At 49.1% G+C, this 20,336-nt stretch overlaps 1 protein-coding gene across 1 annotated transcript; it reads left to right on the top strand.

Moving 5' to 3' along the window:
- Positions 1 to 884: 884 nt before the first annotated feature.
- Positions 885 to 9,628, top strand: POU2AF1 (POU class 2 homeobox associating factor 1). The gene is given in 6 exon segments (XM_050322968.1): positions 885 to 979; positions 7,712 to 7,839; positions 7,979 to 8,021; positions 8,110 to 8,381; positions 9,250 to 9,436; positions 9,439 to 9,628. Coding segments are annotated over 6 exon segments (768 nt in total). The 5' UTR covers positions 885 to 963; the 3' UTR covers positions 9,561 to 9,628.
- Positions 9,629 to 20,336: the final 10,708 nt, after the last annotated feature.

The following is a 20,336-nucleotide window of genomic DNA, read 5'->3' as shown; positions in this document are numbered from 1 at the left end:
AACAATTATTCCTCTGGGAATGATGCTCCCAAATGAGTGTTAATTGCGAGGATTCATCACAGTGGTGTGGTTTTTAGAGCAAAGGGTGTTCAGAGGTTGAAGAGGTCGTGTTCACGGTGTGGGTAGGTGAGAGATAACGGTGCTGTTATTAATGCCAAGAACTTCTTCAAACTCCCATGGAGAGTCTCCCTCAGCCTTCCTTCAGCTCTACAAACTATTTGGGAAGGGCTGCCTCTTCCTCAGTGAGGAGGGGGGGGGTCATATTTTGATAAAAACAAAACAGAAAAAAGAGGGGTTTCTTTTTTAGACGGAGGACAGTCCTCGCCTAATGAGGCTTGAAGTGTTTACAGGTGTTTCCTCAGCAGCTCAAATTTAGCGGCCCCCCGGGGGAGTTGAGATTCTCACAAGGCAGGAGCAAACACTCCACTTTTCCCCCTTGAAAGGGCTGCACATCCAAAGGGCTGGCTGTGCCCAGGTGAGGGGTGTGAAGGCAGGGTTTGTGCCCCCTGAAGCAGCAGAGCGAGTGCCCCTCTTAGCGAGGCGAGACCGTCCTGAGCGCCACAGAGGGTCCAAATTTCACTGGGCCCCTCTGCTGCCAAACCTTTCAACCTGCTACTGTAAATCCCTGGTGAGAGCCCCACGAGGGGCAGGTCCCACGTTCGACTGTGAGTTCAAACACACCTTTTTATTCTCGTGAGTAACATCTCCCAGAGCCCACCGCTCGCGGAGGAACCGCCGAGCGTCGCCAAGGCCGGCGGAGAGCGAGGGGGTTGTGGTTGGAGGATGTGGTGACATCACAGGGTTCAGCGGGAACACGGGGCTTTTAAAAACCTCAAAGGAACATCCTGACACTTCACTTGTCGCATCCCCACCCGCCAGGGACTCGGACGGGACACGGGGCAGAGCCGCCCTCATCCCGGGAGGAGGTGGGAAAAAACCAAAGGCTCCATCCTGCCACGGAACATGCACTGGCAAAAATGTAAGTGAGCTCTGATCTGCTTTTCCTGGCTCTGAGAACGCCTGAGGGTCGCACTGAACGGTGCAGGATAGGAAGGGAGGTAATACCCACGAAGAGATGCTCAGGAGGAGGCAGGTGAGGAGGGTGTGATGCTCATTTTCCAGCAGGGATATGAGCTCAGGGCGTTGCTGCTTCATCACTATGAATCAAGTGGAAGACTATGATTCATAAAAACAATAACAGGATGCAGGTATTATATCAAAGGTTACGGTGGTTACATACCAGAAAATTTTCCTTTTTAAAAGTGAAACCTGTGAGAAATCTTATTTCTCTGCCTTTTTTTTTTTTTCTTCTTGATATGTAGTTTTTTGGGTTTTGTTTTTTTTTCAAACTAATAAAAAAGATAAGGAACAAAGCAGTTGAGGGCAATACAGTTATGACTTTACAGGAAATCAGTTTTCTTGTTTTCAAGAGAATTTCACCCCTCTGGGCCCACCTTTGCTCGAATAGTTTATTGATCATAATCCAGGTAGGTGTTTGCTTCTTGTAGGGTTTTCATTCTCAGTGTGGGTCAGTAGATGATGCTGATTTTAACAACTCTACTGCCATGCTCTGTGCTCCACCAACCTGGAATGGTACAACACACCTGAATGGAAGAACTTGATTTCCTAAACACTTACCAGTGATTTATCTGATGTGGAACTAACACTCCTCTTTGTATCACAGCTTGTAGCTTGGTTCACTGTGAGGTTGATTTACTGTGCATTTGCCTTTCTGAGCTTATTAGCAGTGAAATCTGTTTTCTCTCTTGCACGTTTCTCCTGATTTTTTTCCAGTTGAACACTCTGGAAGCTCAAAGAGTGTATTTGTGAAATTATGCTGTTACATCCTTTAGCAAGAAGCTCTGGCTGCTCATTCAGTCATGTTTCAATTTATCTGACAAGTGCTGAGCAGCCCAGGGAGGCTCCATGACAACACACCTTTCCCCCTTTATCTTGTGCAGTTTTCAGGATCAGTGGGTCTGAGATGTTGAAGCAAACTGCAAGATGATGGCATTCAAATCTTGAATCTCATCTCCTATGAGTCCATTAATGGTTTGTTTGGGTTTGTTTTTTGGTGGTTTTTTTCTGCAGTGACAGAGCAATGGTAACAACCTGGTGTTTTAGGAGGGAGGAAATTGTTAATTTTGAATTGGTGTTTTTTTCCTTTGCTTTTTTTTTTTCTTTGACACGTGCAGTGCTCAGAGGGGAGAAGGAATTACAATTCTGCAGGAGGAGAGATTAAATTGTCAGCCATCCCCTGCTGATCACTCCTGGCAAAACAACTTCTGTTCAATACCTGCCTGTCCCTCCGTGTCCCCTGAGCTTATTGAGCCTCGTAGCAATGCCAGAGTTCCTTTTCCCAACGTGGAACTGCTGGAAATCTTATTGATCTTATTAATGCTGCTTCTTCTCTCTACCACTGCAGTGATGGTTGATGTGTGGTGGCTTTGAAGGTGGGCAGGGAGGGTGTTCTGATGTCTGTGACACCCCCTGTGTGACCGTGGGGGGATTGTTTAGGTCAGTCCAGGTGCTCAGGTGCCAGATCCCAAAGTTTTCCATGGAAGTCGGACTTCTCAGTAGCTCTGTGAGTCTCTGTTTGGTGTCACTGCTGTTGGTGTGACCAGCTGTGACCTCCCATTTCCTGCACCATCTGGCTCGAAGCACCTGTGACCACGTGGATGTTCCCTGTGGGAGCCACTGGATTTCTCCAAGGTGTAAACTGGTGCAGAGGCAGCACAGGTGACCAGGGAGCTTGGTGTGTGCTTGATGAGCCCTGGGCTAGTGTGGCAGCATAAAATCCCAGCTCTGCTCCCCCCCCAGGGAACAGGAGCTTCCCTCTGCTCCTATTTCTCCTGAAGAGAAGGCTCCAGGGAGATCTTGGAAACCCTTCCAGTGCCTAAAGGGGCTCCAGGAGAGCTGGAGAAAGACTTTAGATGAGGACCTGGAGTTATAGGAGAAGGGGAATGGTTTCACACAGACAGAGGGCAGGTTAGATGGGATATTGGATTATCTTGGCTGTGAGGGTGGGGAGGCCCTGGCACAGGTTGCCCAGAGAAGCTGTGGCTGTTCCATCCCTGGAAGTGTCCAAGGCCAGGTTGGACATGGCTTGGAGCAACCTGGGCTAGGGGAAAGGTGTCCCTGCCCATGACAGGAGGTGGAATGAGATGATCTTTAAGGTCCCTTCTAACTCAAACCACTCCATGGCTCTCTGAGAACAGGAGGTTTCAAAAGGAATGGTGTCATTTCCATACGTTTTCCCCAGCTGTAAAAAAACCCAAAAATACCCAACAACAACAGAAACACCACAGAGCAAAGAAACTCCCAAACTCAAAGCACTGGAGTGACACAAGAGCTCCTTCCAATAGGTGTGACCTCATCCTGAGGGGGATGGCACCTCCTGAAGGAGCAGCTTCCTGCAGGAACAGAGGGAAAGCTGGCAGCCCTTGCCCTCATCTGCCATGGCCAAAGAGCTCTTGTCCTCCAGGGAGTCTCACATGGGTGACCCTGAGAGCTGGAGGTCGTTCCCTCCTCAGGGGAACTTCTCTGCAGGAGAGGGGCCCGTTTTTCCGCCTGGCAAAACCCCAGCGAGTGTCTCAGCCCGAAACATCCCCTCCCACGGCGCAGGAGAAGTGACTGGCCGGGGCTCCCCAGCTTTTGGCAGGATTCTGCTGGGTGGGAGCAGGCCCAGCAGCCCTTCAGGGATGGGAAATTCACGGGCAGCACCAGCTGCTTCCCTCTTAGGTGTCTTTGTGTAGATGGTCACCCCAAACTTTGAAAACATACTCGTGAAAACCGGCTCCAGTGGTGTTTCAGCCACACCAGGTGGTGTCTTTTATGGAAAAGCATGGGAGCAGGTTGAAATCGTGCAAGAATTTTGTGTTGGTGATGGCTTTGGCTGTGTCAAAGTGCTCTGGATGCTCAGCTCCTGCTGCAGTCACTGGCAGACCTTCAGCCACCCCCCTGCTCCACTGACCGCCCGAATTCCCTTGGCACCGAGAGATGGGAGTTCCCACCCCTGAAAAAATCTCATCCCAAACGCTTTTAAAGCTGGATAAAGCCTTCCCTGCACCACAGCAGATGTGGGGCTGTACAGAGCCTCCCTGAAAGTATCAGCTAATGAGACTGAGAGGTGAAACCGCACCCCGTGAGCGATAATTTTGGCGAAGCCCCACCAGGAAAGAGGGATAGCACGAAAGCTGAGCCCATCCGTGCCTGGCAGAGCAGGTGTCAAACTCTACGAATGACCACAGCAGCAATTCAATGGAAAGCTCGCCTTACTAAAATGGAAAGAGTATTATGGGCTGGGAGGAATCGGGACGGGAGGCTGAGACCTCTGGGTAAGGCACTTTCTGTCTATCTCAGCTTCCCCTTTGCAAAGAGGGGTTCTCTTATTCTGAAACAAGTCATTTTTAGTAGCCCCCACCACTACGTGGCCAAGAGCATCCAGCTCTTTTTTGGGGTCCTTTTTTGTGTTTGTTTGTTGTTGTTTTTTAAATTAGAATAATCAAAGCAACAGAGATTACCAACCAGCCTTTCAGGTTGTTTCCCAGGAGTCTTCACATCTCCCCCTTGATTTTTTTTTTGTTTCTACCCAAGTGGAAAAATCCAAAGTTGACGTTTTATTTGTCCATCTGCAGCACTTTCCTTGTGTGGGAACAGAATGCAGGCTCTGTACAGTGCTCTGCAGACTTCCAGTGATTTAGATCATTTTAGGTGTGAAGGAGACCTATGTGAGATAAATATCACCCTGGTTTTCCCTCTTTTTAATATATTGAGGGAAACTGTGTAATTAGCCAGGAAACAAGGACAGGATCATGGCCATGATGAAATATTTAGTCCCTGGCTAAATGGGCATCGATGTCTCATTGTAAAAAGGCTTTGATTAGAGACTAAGCATCCAAGCATCTACAAAACTAAGCCTCTTTCTTCTTTTTATTTGCCAAAGTTCACTGTGCCTGATAAAAGTGTGATTTGGTCTTCAATATCCAGCCATTAACTCGCTAGTTTGCTAATTGAAACCTGAATTTTTCTTGTTCAGAGTTAGTGATTGCTTTTTGGTGTTACTGCAAACAAGAAGAAAAGCTTTCTATTGTGTTTCCCCTTCAATTATTTATTATGCTGGAGGTGAAAGGAGCAAAAGAGAAGAATATTTACGCTGTTAACGCTGATCAATTGATAAGCTTATCGCCCGTCAGCGGGCGAGCAGAGCAGCAGCAAATCTGCTGAAGCAGGGACTGAGTGTGGCATTTGCTGCTGCAGGCAGGGAGTCCTGCAAGCTCAGAGGGTATTTCAAACTGAAAATTGCCTGGTGGGAGATCATTCTGACTGGGTTGAGAGGATGAAGTTTGAAACTGAGCTGCAGCTCCTGTGTGTGAGGGGCCAGTGGTGCTGATGGGAAGTTCAGTGACCTGAAACTCGTCACGCTCCAGCACTCGCAGCCTTCCAGCAGCTGTTCTGCCACTGCCTTCCCCTCCAGTTTCAGCCATGGTTAAAGCAGAAGGCACAGGAGGATGCATTTTGAAGTGGCCTGGTTGAGTTGTTTGGCGATGTCTTGGCGTGCTCTGCCTGTCTGGTCTCAGAGCTTCACAGCAGCATTAATGGAGTGGTTAAATCTTCACCCACTGAAGTTGGCAACCTGGGGCCTTGTCTTGACTTGTGATGCTTCACGTTGCTCCAGAGAGCAGCTGCCTGCTGAGGAACAGCATCTGGCTGTTGTGTGGTCCTGGAATTGTGTCCCACGATGGGCACTGGAGCCTTTGATTTGTTGGAATGGAATTTGGCCACGTGGACCTTGGTGCCTTTCCAGCTCATGGCTTAAATGAAAATATAATTGAACCTTGGCTCCATAGGTTGTTAAGACCTTGGTGTAAGGAACTGGAGACTCCTAAATCCAGGGACTTCCTTCACAAGGATATTCTAATTGCTGCTATGTCTCAAAGTGCAGTTGTTTGTAAACGATCATGTTCTTTGCTCGAGGAGGAATTGATCGCCCGCTGAAGCCAAAAGTCATTTTGCTGTGGTTCATCTGTGGTGCTCAGACCCTGTGCACCCCTGAGGAGTGGAAAAGCAGCTGTGCTAGCATTATTTTTACTTCTGGAGGTCAGCTTGGGGGAACCGAAATATGTTCTGCAGACTTTGGTTTTTTACTTTTTTATATATATATATTTTTTTGGTTACTCTGCTTGCACCGGAAACTCTGAATAGGTATATTTGTCAGCTTTTACAGTAAATTTCTTCTTTCCCATCCCCCAAACCTGGAGCCAGAAACCACCATCCTTCCCCACCCTAATTGGGCAAGGAGGCCCTTTGAAACTGGTGTGATGACTCGGGGATAAGATGCTCCCCAAGAGGTTCAGTTCTGCCTCTCAGGCAACTCAGAGCAGGGCTCAGATTTGTGGAGTTGGTAATTCACTCAAGCAAATTAATAACAAATTAAATTTAAATTTAAAAAGCAAATTTAAAAAGCTGAAATTTAACCTGTGTTAAAAACCCTTGTGGATGCTTGTGTGGAGAATTAAAGTGACCCTAATTCCCTTTATAAACTCCATTTCCAAGGCCACGGGATTCCTGAGAATGCAAGTTGATTAAGAATCTCTGTATTTAGACTCAGCTTTTCTCCTCCCAGGAAGGTGCAACAGAAACATCTCAGCGTGCCTATAATTAGATGCAAATGAGAGAGATGATCCAAGGTGTAATGATTCATCTGTGATTTGAAGCACAGAATGTAAATCTAAACAAATGCTCCCAGGGAGGAATAATATTCTAAGATTAAGATTTGAGCTGGATATCCACCCGTGCTTCATAAAACCGAGGGCCAGTTGCAATCTTTTTAAAAATGGAAAGCTTATCAATTAGTGTATTTGCACATCAAAGTGCAGTAAAAGGGGGCAGGGAGCCACCACTATCGGTGGCTTTACAAACACCTGAGCTTTGATATCCCATGGTTTCCTCCTGCTATCAATTGCCTCCAAATACTGCTTATAAAATATGAGTTGTTAATATTGGCTTTGGAAGAAATGGCCTTCCTTTGCTTGCACTTGGTACAGGGGTCTGTGATAGGTCTTTTGAGCTGGCTGGGAGCTTGAATTTTCACCCTGGGGCAGAGTTTCTGGTTTCTGGGTGTTGGAAATATAACCCAGGTATAAAACTCCTGGCCAGGCTTTGAGCAAAGTCTGTTTGGGCCAGAAACACAGCCCTGGGCTAGGCTGGCCCTTCAGCACCTGCCTGTTCTCAAAATGGGCCTTTCCCATCCAACTGAAGATGTTTAAGTGGCTTTCCAAGTGAGGATGAATTTGGGTGGTTGTGTCTAAACACTCAATAACATGTATTTCTCTTAAATATCTACTTTTTTTCTGTCTCTTCCTCTGCCTTTCTTACCCCTCTATTTTTTTATGTCTCTTTTTTTACGTCAATGAACTCTGTTCTGTCAGGGCACAGACTAGACATGCACTGACCAACCCAAACCTCACTTCTGTTGGGTGTTCTCAGCCTGCTTTGCCCTTTTGGGGTGGGTGAAGCTGCCCTGCAGGTCAGGGGCACGGAGCAACACAAAGCAGAGGCACGGAGTGAGGTCTGGGGGAACACAGTGAATGTGCTCCATCCACGCTGACTGCTACAACCTGCAGACCAACAGGCTGCCCCGAGGATTTGGGCTCCAAGAAAGGAAAATAAGTGTCATTTATTCAGTTATCTATTCTTTTTTCCCCCTCAGCTTCTGCTCCAGACCAGCAGCCACAGCCTCGGCCCTACCAAGGCGTCCGTGTGAAGGAGCCGGTGAAGGAGCTGCTGAAAAGGAAAAGGGGGAATGTCCACAATGCCACTGCCACAGCAGCTGCCACGGTAGGAGAAAAGCAAACACAAGAGGGACACAGTAGTAGCTGATAATATTGAATGGGCTCTGTCCCTCAGCGCTTCTCTAAGGGATTGAATTTAATGCTGATGGTCTTCACCTCTGAATTTATTTTCTCCTCTCTTGCAGGTTGTTTTGCCCCATCAGCCACTTCCTTCCTACTCCCCAATGGGTAATGTATCCCTGCCCCTCCAAGTGTTTGCTGCAGGGAAGGCTGTGCTGAGCTGGGTTTAATCTTTAATCCTCTCCTGTTTTCTCAGGCCAGCCCTGCATTGACATGGACGTTGCTGCCCCTGCTCTGCCAGTCACAGATGAAGGAGCACTGGCTTCTGGCTGGATCCCCCAGCCCTCTCCCACGTCCCTGCAGCCCCTGACCCAGTGGAGCACCTACCCTGACTATGTGCCCCACGAGGCAGCCAGCTGTCCCTACACAGCAGACATGTATGTGCAGCCCATGTGTCCCAGCTACACCCTGGTGGGACCTTCGCCTGTTCTGACTTACACTTCCCAGCCACTCATCACCAACTTTGCAGTAAGTCAAAAACACCAGTTCTGCAGTGAGACAAAGGTTACAAGTGAGGGCTAATTCCCTGATTCCCCCTAAAGTCCCTTCTAGCAGGAGCCATGGGTGCTGACTGCTGTAGTTAGTCTGATTTATTTAATTGTATAACGTTGTGTGTGTTTGCACCCACGCCATGGAGCTGTTCTAGCCCTGGCTGGGCATCAGTGTGGTTTGAACAGGGCAGAAAGCTGTGGTTGTACTGGAATCGGGCGAAATTCCCTGCCCTGTTCCACTCCTCCAGGCTGGGCAGAGGTTCTTCACTATTGATTTCCAAGTTTAAAAAAGAAAAAAAACCAACAGCAAAAACGTAAATGGGATTCCAGGAAACGCAACAGGTGAAGCAGGAAGAATGACTTGGCAATAAATTTCTCCAAAGTTGCTATTTACTGATGGAAGAGGAAGGTCAAAATGGCATGTAAAGATAGTAGAGACAGCAAAATATTTGGTTTCAGGGCAACCCAAGAGAATTTGTTCCTCCTTGGAGGAGAAGGGCAGAGCCAGAACGAGCTGCCTTGTGGCAGCAAAGTCAACTTGCAAGAGGCTGTCAAGCAGGCAGTTTCCAGCACAGGGTTGTAAGAGTCTCATGGGCTTACAGAGAGGGTGGGAATGGGAACAGAAAGTTCGAGGGAACCTGACCACGAGTGTGAGCTCGTGGCAACCAGCACCTGGGACACCCCCAGCCAGCGCTCTCATGGGGAAAGTGTCACACTCAGAGCACCCAGAGGGAGAGGAAAAGGGATGTTAGAGGTCAGACCCAGCACCCCTAGTCTGTGCTGTGTGCCCCCCACCCCCTGCCCCACCTGGCCACTTGTTTGATTTAGTTTTCTTCCTCTCCCAGCCCCGGAGCAGCACCCCGGCCGTGGTGCCGCCGCTCGAGGTGCCGGAGCAGCAGCCGCCCCTCACGTACTTCCCGTGGGCACAGCCCCTCTCTGCCCTGCCAGCCTCCACCCTGCAGTACCAGCCAGCCTCTTCCACGCTCTCAGGGCCTCAGTTTGTGCCCGTGCCCATCTCAATCCCCGAGCCAGCCCCCAGGAGCTGGAGGATGCCCGGCGGGTCATCGGCGCGCTGCCCATCGAGAAGCTGCTGCTGGAAGACGAAGACAGCGATACGTATGTCCTAAACCATGCTCTGTCTGTCGAAGGGCTTTGAGCTGGGGCACACCTGGGGCCTGCCCCTCACCTACTCACTGCTCCACCTGGCACCACGGAGAGTTTTGAGTACAGAGGAACAGCAGGCGGGGGGGATAGGGGGGTGGGCTGGGAACTTTAGCGCACCGTGACTTGGGTGTTGTGTGAAACTCGCTTAGTCCTGGGGCCCAGCACAGGATTTCTCTGCTGTTGCAGCTCCTGCTGCCTCTCCCAGGCAGGCTTTTGACACTGCAGACTTGTGCTCAGCGTCAGCACGAGGTGACTTTCACCCTCAGGCCCAGGGAAGGGTCTCAGGTTGTCCTATTGCAGAGTGTCCTTGGCCAGCTGTAGCATTTGGGGAGGGCACACTTGCCAAGACCCACTTCAGTAGGACTGCTTTTGTGTAAATGCCTTGTGTGTGTGTGTGTGTATCTTTGCCCTGTCCATGCAGGAACTTCTACCAGATCTAGGCCACTAGAAAACATTTTTGGGCTTAAATCGGCATTTTCATTTCCTAAATTGAGCTGCTCCTTTGGAACTTAGGAAGATACAAAGTTGGTGGTTTTGTTCTGCTGGGGCAGTGATCTGAAAATAAAGCCAAGACAGCTGAAGTGAATGCCAGTGCAGTCAGCCATCCCTTTTTACAGGGCAGATGGAACATCTGAGTTCACTCAAAGGTGTGAATTGAAGGTCTGGCCTCGTCTGCCATTGGAACTCATCCCTGTAGGTGTGCTTGGACTCAGGGTTTTTGTGGTTCTGGACTCTCAAATACCCACCTGTGAGATGGGGGCAGGTTTAGTGACTGGCTGGTAACGCTGCATGTTCTGCCAGTGGACAGATCCTGGTCCCACTGAAGCCTCCAGGAGTTTTGCCTGAGTCAGGATGGCAAGACATGGCCATGGCTATTATTTGGCAATAATTTTCCTTGTTCTGTAGCATTTGGGTGTGAAGCTGGTGATGATGTGCTGAGCCAGGCAACATCAGGGGCCTCTCCTGTGCCATGGAAATTCCCCACATTTCCTTTCTGGCTTTCTGATTTCCTTTCCTGGAGAACGAGTAGCTTTATTTTTTCCTCTGTAAATATTGTGGTTGATGTTCAGGAGTGTTATGCCACAGGCAAATAAATTTGCAGGAGATATATCCCCTTCTAGCTCTGCTTATTGTTCTCTTAATAAACAAGAGACTCTTGGCTGGTGAACAAAATTTCTCTGGGTTTTTCTGCTTTCCAAAGCCCAGGAGCCTTAGGTGATTTTATTGTTTGCAAGGCTAACTGCAAAATAATTTATTGAACTGCTGGAGTCCACTTGCCACCCAGGCAATATTTCAAGCCACCTCACAGCTAATGCCTGAGTGAGGTTTACAAGCTCAGGTTGAAAGTCTTAAAGGCTTTCCAAGCATATTTTGGTTTTGAGTATTGACAAATCTGGAAGACACAAGCAATAGATCATGTGAGTGATCATAAAGTTGTTGGAAAATAGCAGTAGTTCAGGTGGGCATTGAAATTAGTGGCTTATATTTGCAGAAAAACCCAGCAAAGAAATTATTTGGAAGGGGCTTAGTTCACCACTGCTTACTCCAGTTTTACAGGTACAAACAAGGTGGGTAAAACTGGGATAATGCAGTTGTGAATCAAGCCCGTGGTTGCTCAGATTGCTTCTCAATTCCTTTCACTCCAATGTATGTAAATTCTGTGTGTGAATCTAAAGCAATGATGAACTGTTTCCAAATTTCTTTCTGGGTTGTTCTGGTTAGAAAAAGACAAATTATATATATTTTTTTTTCAATAAAGATCTACAGTAACTTTTCTATGCCTAGAGTGTTTTATTTCCTAACCAAAAGGGTGCCCTGGCACTGGTTTAGCAGTCAGTTAGTTCAGTATCATATGCACAGCCAGGAACCACAGATTGGCTTTGAGATTTTGTGCTGATTTTGCACTTTCAAGCAGACTAAGGAGGAATTCCATGATCCAGCTATGGCCTGGAGGCACTTCCCTCAAGCAGTCCTTGCTCACAGCAGCAGTTCATGTGTTAGTTCAATCTCTGGTCTCCTCTCCTGGCACCCCTGGGGGTGTGTGGGTGTGCAGCCACAGCTAATGCTGAGCTTGACTGAAAATCAGATCAGCCAGAAAGCTGCATTTATACTTCCTGAAAGGGCAAGGGCTGGCTCTGGGGCACAGAATTACCCGAGGAGAGAAATCACTGCCCACCCCGAAAAGCCTCCAAATGTTGCTGTCTGGAGCAAAAGGAAGCCAGGGGTTGGTCCAGCCATGTGTAGGATGCTCTCCTCCTGGGCAGAGGGGAATTCCAAAGCTACCTGGGCATTCCCAGGGCCCTGGCAAGTTGGACTTGGGGGAATGGAAACGGCTCCAGCCAGGGCCAGGCAACCAGAGTGAAGCAGCCAAGTGTTTTCCCCATCACCAAGGGCCACGTCACCAGCAAACCCACAGCTCCTGTGGGCTGTGACAACTCTGTCTTGTGCAAAATATGGGGGCTTTGTCCCTCTGAGCAGGAGGCCTGGTAAAGAAGCAGAGTTTAACAGGTTGATTACAAATGTACCACTTAGGGGTTGGGTGTTACCCCTGATGGTGGGATTTTACCAACACATGCAGGGCGGTATCACCCCAAAAAGTGGTATATCCATAAAATATGGTACTCTGGGCCCCGCCACCGGGTGTTGTGGAGGGCTCAGGTACCTCCCAGTGGTGATTCTCACCCGAAGGAAAGTGCTGAAGTGGGAAGGAGGCAGCATGAGGGCTCTTGGACACTGCAGTTGTTCGAGGTACGAAGCCCTCTCCGTGGGAGTGGGAGCTTCAAGGTCAAAGCCCTTCGAGGCTCCTGGCACGGATTTGTGGAACAGGGGGTGTAAAAACCCCCAAAGTGGCAGTGCTGCCCTGTAAAACCGTTCATGGCCAAGCAGTGACCGGTGTCTCTGTTTGCTGTCTTAGAATTCTACATATTTATGCAGCTAAAGGTATGAGAGCCCACACCCTGGCAGCTGCCGAGCGCCTGAAGCCGCTGAGGAGACTCGACGCCAGGGAGCACAGAGGAAAGGTAATGTGGGCCCCTTCCTCCTGCAAACAGCAGGGTTTGGGGTGGGCAGGGGCTTTGCATGGCTGGGAACAAGTGGTAAACCCTGCTCTGTTACTGAGAGGGCAGGTTTGGCACTGCTAAGCCTTGCTAAGGTGCCTCTGGCAGGAGATAAATTGGGTGGGGTGAGAACGAGCCTCTTCTTTTTTCAGCCCATGGTTCGTAGGGTGATCTAAGAAGGCTGGTCCAGCAAAACGTGTGTTTGCTGGCAGCAGTCTCTGATGCTGGAGGTTCCATGAACAGCTGACTGGTGCCAGGGGGGCTGCACCTGACGGAACCGCTGTTCCAAAAACGCTGGGTTTGGGTTGTCAGCCAAGGCGGGGCTGGAGGACACCAGAGGGAGTTTGGCAAGAGCTGGGCAGTGCCCCCATCCCACCATGCCATGGGTCCCATGTGGGGTTCAAAGTCACCCTGTGAGCCGCCTTCATTTTGGGCGCCACAACCCTCGGCATTCCAGCCACCGCTGGGCTTCCCCCATCCCTGGTTCTGTGGCAGCACCTGCTGCCAGACCCTCACCTTCCTCTGCTGTTTCAGACGCCTCTGCTGGTGGCTGTCACCGCCAGGCAGCCAGCCATCGTCCACGACCTGATCCAGGCAGGAGCAGACGTCAACGCCGTGGACAGCAAAGGGCAGTCAGCCCTGCACCTCGCTGCCACGTACGGCTACGCCCGAGTGCTGCAGGTGGGGAAAGCTCCCTGACTTGGGCACCCTCCATGGAGTGTCTGTAAACAGCTGCCTTAGAGGGCAAGGTGTCAGTGGGAAGGGGAGGCTGACTCAAACCAGCTGATGGGACCCTGCAGGCAGGGGACAGCACAGGCACAGCCCTCAAAGCGAGGTGTTTTTCAGACTTCACTCAAAGCATGACTTAACGCGAGCAGATCTTCGCTTCCCTGCTGCTCCACACGTCTCTCTGCACGCAGGCACTACACCCCGAGTCGTGTGCCAGCCCCCAAGAGCAGATTAGCACATTCAAAAAGGCGCTGTGGGAATTTTGGGAAGGGATTACACAGCAGGGATTAGCAGGCATGCGTCTTAAATGCTTAACTATCTGCCATAAAATGGAGTTCTTGGAACATCCCCGCCCTGAGCGATGTCAGGACTGAGCACGGGCAGTTCTGTGGCTGCTGCTGGGGTTACCTGAGGGCAGGGCACAGGGATGGGGTGCCAGGGGGTGCCTGGCATGCTGGCACTCCATCCCCAGCATTTGTTAGCCCTTCCTGGCACGTGCCCTGGGCTAAGCCCTGAGCAGGCAGTTAATGTGTAACACGGAGGGTTCTTTGGAAAACAGGTGTTTCCTTCAGCAGGGAGAAGTGTTCTAATGCAGATGATTCCAACAAAGCCTCCCAGAGTGCCTTGGGGTGGTTTGTATTTCAGGGTTTCTTTGTCTGCTTTTTTCTTTTATGCTTTGTTTTGTTTTGTTGTGTTTTGTTTTGTTTTGTTTTTTCCTCCCCTTGCCATTGAAAGGGAAAACTCACACAAACTCAGTGTGGTCAAAGCCAGTGAAAGGCTTTATGGTTTGCTTGTTTATTTTATTGTGTTTTTTTCCCTAATGGATTAACTATCTAATCTCTAATAATCAAGCACATTGCCAATATTTGATCTGCATATATTTTATTGTTGTTATGAGAAGATAAGTCAGGCCCCAGCTATTCTGGGTCATCTTTCAGCAGCAGGATTCCTGTGCCTTCTCTGCTTTGACACAGTTCTGGATGAGTCACTGCACTGCAAAAATTCTCAGTCTTGTAACTGTGAACAACTTGTTTTATTCAATCGAGAGGAAAAAATGCATTATCTATAGTAATATAGAAATCAATATATATATAATATATGCTTAACTTCATCACATTGAATCTATCACTTTCTTACATTAAAAAGTCTAAAATTCTTTTCTCTTTATTTTAAAATTTATAATCCAAGCAATGCTCATCTCCAGGTCCCTACCCAAGAAGCACCCTCATTGCTTCAACAAGCTGTGGGTTTAACTCCTCACACTCTAAAAACAAAAAGCAAATAAATCCACCAGAGAGTAGTCAGTGCTGGTGAACTTTTAGGGGATAAAGTTTGGCTGTACCTGCCAAGGAGAAATTGTCATTTCTCCTTGTCCAGGATAACTCAGGATAAATATGCATTGGTGTTACTGTTGTCTTCACCTAACCCATGGTGAAAGTGAGGAGGCTGGAACTCCTGAGCTGGGGGCAGTGGATAAATGTTACTGTTCTGAACTAAAAATCTGAAGATGATGATTATGCTTAGGTGGGGTTTAGGAAACTGGGGAACGTGATCATCTTGTGTAACCCTGAATATCCCTCTTAGGAAACAGATTCACAGCACTGATATCTAGTGTCAAATAAGGGCTTAGTTTGCAGTGAAATTATCATTATCTGATTTGTTCTATTTTAAATTTTGTTGGTTTTGACAGGTTTTGGCTTGGACACTGTTCTGCTGACCCAAAATTTTCTATTTCTCTGTTGCTTTCAGGTTATACTGTCACTGGGTTTCCCTCTTGACTTAGAAACGAAGGATTTTGAAGGTAAAAACCTTTGCACAAATATTTTACAGCAGCATGGAAACCTGTATTGGCTATTTCATTGTCTTCTCGTTGGGTTTTGGGGCTGGGAGGCCAGAGTGGGCTCAGGAACTGCCTGGGGGAGAGCCAGTTGTGTCTGAGCACTCAAATGCCACAGGATGGAGTGGTTCAGGGGGGATTCAATGCACAGCTGGAAATGAGCAGGTGCTGGAGAGCCCCAAAAAGTGTCCATACACTCAGTGTGGTACCCTGGAAAGCAGAGAAGTGCTTGTGTCTTAACAACACGTGCAGAGAGAGGCAGGTGCTCTCCAGGCCAGCTCTGCCTGCTCTCTGTTCATCAGTATTTTTGGTTGGGCTGTCGTTCTCTCCCTCCCATCCTTGTTTTTCTAGGCCATACCCCCCTGCACTGCGCTGTGCTGGCCCACAACGCCCTGCTCCGGGAGCAGAGCTGCCAGACCCTCACCCAGGAGCAGCAGAAAGAGCTCCAGCAGCAGAGAGAGCAGCTGGAGTCCTGCATCCACCTCCTGGTGCACACCGGGGCCTCCATCTACAGCAGGGTGAGGGCTCGGCTCAGTCATCCCTGAGTTCTCCCTGGGGCTTGTGCTGTGCTCAAAACGTGGGAATGGAGAGGGAATTTTCCAAGTGACTGATTGCAGAGTTGGGTGCTGCTTTTTGGGGTCCCTGTCCTGCAGCCTGAAGCAAACACTGGACAGTCAGAGGGGTCGCTGAAGGGAAGGGGATGCTCCACATTGGCTGCAGAGCTGGCCTGGGTTTCCTCTGATGGCTTTATAGAATATCTCCAGGTTGTTCTGCAGAACATTTCTTATTTGTTGGGTTTTTTTCCCTCCTGTTTTTAAATAGGACGTGAAAAGCAACAAGACAGTTCTTCATTACACAGTCCAGGATGGGAACCTCTCCCTGCTCAGATACTTCCTGGAGCTGAATGCTTTCAAGTCCAAGGACTTTGTCAACAGCAAGGTGAGTCAGGGTGAGCCTGGGGAGGATTTGTGTGCACATCTCCAGACAGGGGAGATGCTGGGAGCAGTGTGGCAGCTGTGCTGCAGTGGGAGGCTGCATTAGAATATCTGTGGGGTCCTCCAGATTCCCGTTATTCTCTTCCCACACACACGTTTCTGTCTATCAAGAAGGAATTGGATGTTTTCCATCACCTCACTTAGGAGGCAGATACTGGGCAGCTTGAGTGCTTTTTTTTCCCCTAGAGATTTCTGTAGGAAACATGTTTGGCTTTGTGCATGTGGGTAAAGGCACTGAGTTTGTGTCTCCTTGTCCAGTGAAGGGCCTTATGCCTTTCCACTGCATTCCTTCTGTATCTCTGGAGACACAGCAGGCAGGTGCTGGCTTGTCCATGGCAATCTGCTCTTGTCTCTTGATCACAACCCCCTGAGAGCTCCCTACTGTGATAGCATCACCTGGAGTCTTCAGTCTTGCTGCTGAGCTGCCTGGGACAGTGAGAAATGTGATGGGGAGGTTGTCTGGATTCTTAGCTCTTCCAAGTATGAAGAAGACAAGCAAACAGAGGCACCCTGGAGTCCATATTTTTGGCCTCCCTGGCTCACCCACTGCTTGTTGTGGTTGTCTCATTCCAAATCTACTTCCTTGGGGATTTCACAATGAGGAAAAAACAAACAAACAAACAAAACATGGAGATCTTAAAGGTCTTTTTTTTCCTGAAGGATTCCCAGAGCCCCACACGTTGGTGCTCTGGACATGGTCTCACATCAGCCCTGTTAAAGTCAATTTAAGGCTTCAAGGTCAGGCAATTTCAGATCCCTGTTTTCTGAGCCCGTGCCTGGATTGGGAAGCTGTCAAGTGCTCCCGCCACAAAGGTGCAGCAAACAAATGCAGATGTTTCCATTTTAACGAGAAATCCTGTAAAGAGCTCGTAACCACCCCTTGGCTCTCTGGGATAATAAAATCGACAAGGATCTGCCTGTTCAGGGCTCGTAAAACGTGCCTTGTCTGAGAAGAGCTGTTAGGATTTTGCTGGTTTATTTTCTGCCTCAGTATCCCTTATAAATAGGACCTGAAAAATCATGTGTGCTCATCTTAACAGCTGGAATAGCAACACACACTGGCAACTTCTGCCCAGCCATTCCAAAATCACGACAAATGTGTGGTCCTTTCTGAGAGAAAAACAAGCAGCTGCCCAAATGAGACTCTTGCAGACTAAAAATACCTCCCCTTATGCATTTGTTTATTAGGTTTTTCTCATTTTAAACCGTTACCAGTCATAGCTGGCTAGACAGGGCCCAGATTTCTACACGGTCTGGTGACACCAGAGCTTCCCTGCACCAAATTGCAGCACTTTCCATCCATCCTGGCCCCCTGCCTGGCTTCACAGCCAGCTCTGTCCTTCCCGTGCAAATCCTCTCACTGGGAAAGCTGGACTCCATCCATGCTCAAGGATGTGCTTGACCTCAGGATTCTGCAGCTTTCTGGCCCTTGCAAGTGCTGGGAAAAGGGAGCAGTGGGGATGTGTGGAGCACAGCTGGCTCTGCTGTTGTCAAGCCCATGTGTGGTGTGTAGCAGCCTCCAAATCCAACTTAATGCTTCCCAGGGAAATATTTCCATGGCTAAACATGCATGTTGCACCCTTCTCTTCCTCAAGTAGCTCCTCAGGTCTCTGTTCACATGGAGGTGTGATTTAGCAGGGGCTTGCAGGGCTATCAGGAATGTTGTTGGGACAGGGTTATTTATTTAGTTAGTTAGTTAGTTATACCCCAAGCATTAAAGCCCCACAGTTTGTAATGCTCTAGAAGAGAGAAAAATCTAAACCCCCAAATCTCCTACATGGGAGAAACAGAGCAGAGATGCTCCCTCACCTGATGACAACTGATCACAGGGGGCTTCTCCAGCTCCCCTTCCACAAATCTCCGTTTCAAGGACAACCCCGAGGGAGGTGGCCCAGCTCAGCAGGAGGTTTGTCCAGGCTTTTTTTTTAAACCTCTTTTCCTTTCCCACCCCAATCCACCAGGCCCATGGCAACACAGCCCTGCACATGGCAGCTGCACTGCCCGGGGACAAGAACCAGAAGGAGATGGTCCAGCTGCTCCTGGCCCACGGGGCAGACCCCAGCATCCGAAACCTGGACAACGACCAGCCCATCCACATGGCTCCCCCTGGGAGAGCTGGGGACCAGGTGTGTGGTTGCTGATCCCCTGCACACTCAAGGTGGGGGGAGGGAGGGCTGGGTTTTGTGCCTGCAGGTATGAAAAGGTTCCTGGAGCTCCCTGTGGCCCCTGGGTGTGTTTAGATGTGTGTTTAGTTGCACATGCCCGTGTATATAAGTGTGTGAGGTGGTACTTCATGAGCTTCTCCGTGTTTTGGCAGGTCAGGCATTTGCTGAAGAAAGGGAAAGTTGCATCTGCCTTCCTTCCCTGCCGCCGAAATGCCAGATCCTAGGCTGCCCGAAATTTGTGGAATGGCTTCAACCTTCAGCCTGCTGATGGCATAAAGCCTCTCCTACAGACTGTGAGGATGGTTCACCAACAGGTCCCTGCTCCTGCAGGCTTAAACCAGGGTGGGAAGACAGTGTTTTTCTCTCCCATTCTCAGCTGAGAGGGAGTTTCCATAGGTTCTTCTTAGTGTTTCTGTGAAATGGTTTGTGAATTGCCATGCAATCACTGGCAGAAGTGGCTCTGCTGGGCCCACAGACTGGGGGCAGGTGCCTGAAGGGAGGCAAAGCCGTGCTTTGACACCCCTTTGGCAGAGGATGTCTCGTCCCCAGTGCTCCCCCTGAACTCAGGTCTGCTGATTTCTCAACGTTGCCCAAGTTGTTTTCTCTATCAGGACAGGAGAGTGAAGTGAAGGGCAGATCCCTTCAATCACTGCAGCACTTCCTTCATCCCCCCCTGCCTGACTCAGCGGCGTGGGAGTTTCTGCAGCACTTGTCAGTCCCCCAGGCCTGGAGTGTTTGAATAACTCTTTAGCAGACTTGAACAAAAGCTCTTAAGAAATGCAGAGATCTGGATTTTCCAGCCCTCCTCTCTGCTGTTTTGCTATTGCTTCCCACTACATCACATCTCCAAACCTGCCAACATCCCCTGACACAGGGGGAAAAAAATCCAGCCATGTATTTGCATGTGTTTGCATAAATTTGCATATACTTGGGCATAGGCCAGCAAAAGCATGTGCTTTTTTACTTTGAAGGATGTTATAACAAGCCCTGGATTGAGGGATAACTGTATCAGTGAGTTAGTACCGTGTGTCAAGACAAAATGATCAATAAAATACCCATTTCTTGAGCTTGCCAGCAACAAAGCTGCCAGACCACGAGCAGCACGTGGCATGTGATGCACCAGGGAACATGGAAAAAGCTTTTTGCCATCTAGAAATGTCTGTGGGGTGGCTGAAGTCCTATGTGATTGTTGTTACTGTTTGGAACTGCAATGGGGTTGCCTGGAATCATCACCACCTCCAGAAGGTCAGGGAAAGTGTCCTCCTGGGGAGGGACGTGGCTTCATTCAGAGCATCCCCCTGGTGTTGCTCAGAGTTGGCAGGTGAGGTTTGCAGGGGGAAGAGCCCGTGACAGGCACAGGAGGGATTCCTTCTCTCTCCAGGTGCATCTGTGCCTAAATTCCCAAAGCTCAGACATCAGAGGGCTGCTCTGAAGCCACAACCAACAAGCTGTTCGTGTTGGCTTTGGACTGGAGCCACCAGACAGTTGGAGGCTGCTGCAGGTAAAACACCTTTCCCTTTCCAACCAGTCTGTGTAACAAGAAAATCCCTTTTAAGCCTCCAAGGTGTCTTCTGCACTCGGGGTGAGTTCCACTGATTTAAACAGTTCACACTTAACCCCTCAATTTTTTATGGCTGTTTCAGGGGGAATGTAACTTCTACAACTTGGCAGTGTGTGATTTCCCTTTCTTTGCACAGTTTATCTCTTCCTACCTGTGGCTTTGCAGAAGTTGCTAACAACAAAGGCTCGTTATCACCAAACAAATGGTCTGGAGTGGCACCATAGAAAAGCTGTCAGTCGGCTGGCAAGCCAAACTTTTAGATCAAATACTCTGTGCAACTGGTAAAGGACCCGAAAATAAGAACCTTTTCTTTTCTCTGTAACTGCAGGTTACTTGTGGAGTTATTCATGGCCTTTGTAAGCACGAGATGATCCTCATTTTTGTGTAAACACCTGTTTGTAAAGGCTGGCAGGGCTTCACCTGGC

Source organism: Myiozetetes cayanensis, unplaced genomic scaffold (assembly GCF_022539395.1).
Source record: "Myiozetetes cayanensis isolate MyiCay16 unplaced genomic scaffold, myiCay2020 scf29, whole genome shotgun sequence".
Taxonomy (NCBI): domain Eukaryota; kingdom Metazoa; phylum Chordata; class Aves; order Passeriformes; family Tyrannidae; genus Myiozetetes; species Myiozetetes cayanensis.
This window is presented reverse-complemented; position numbering and strand designations above follow the sequence as displayed.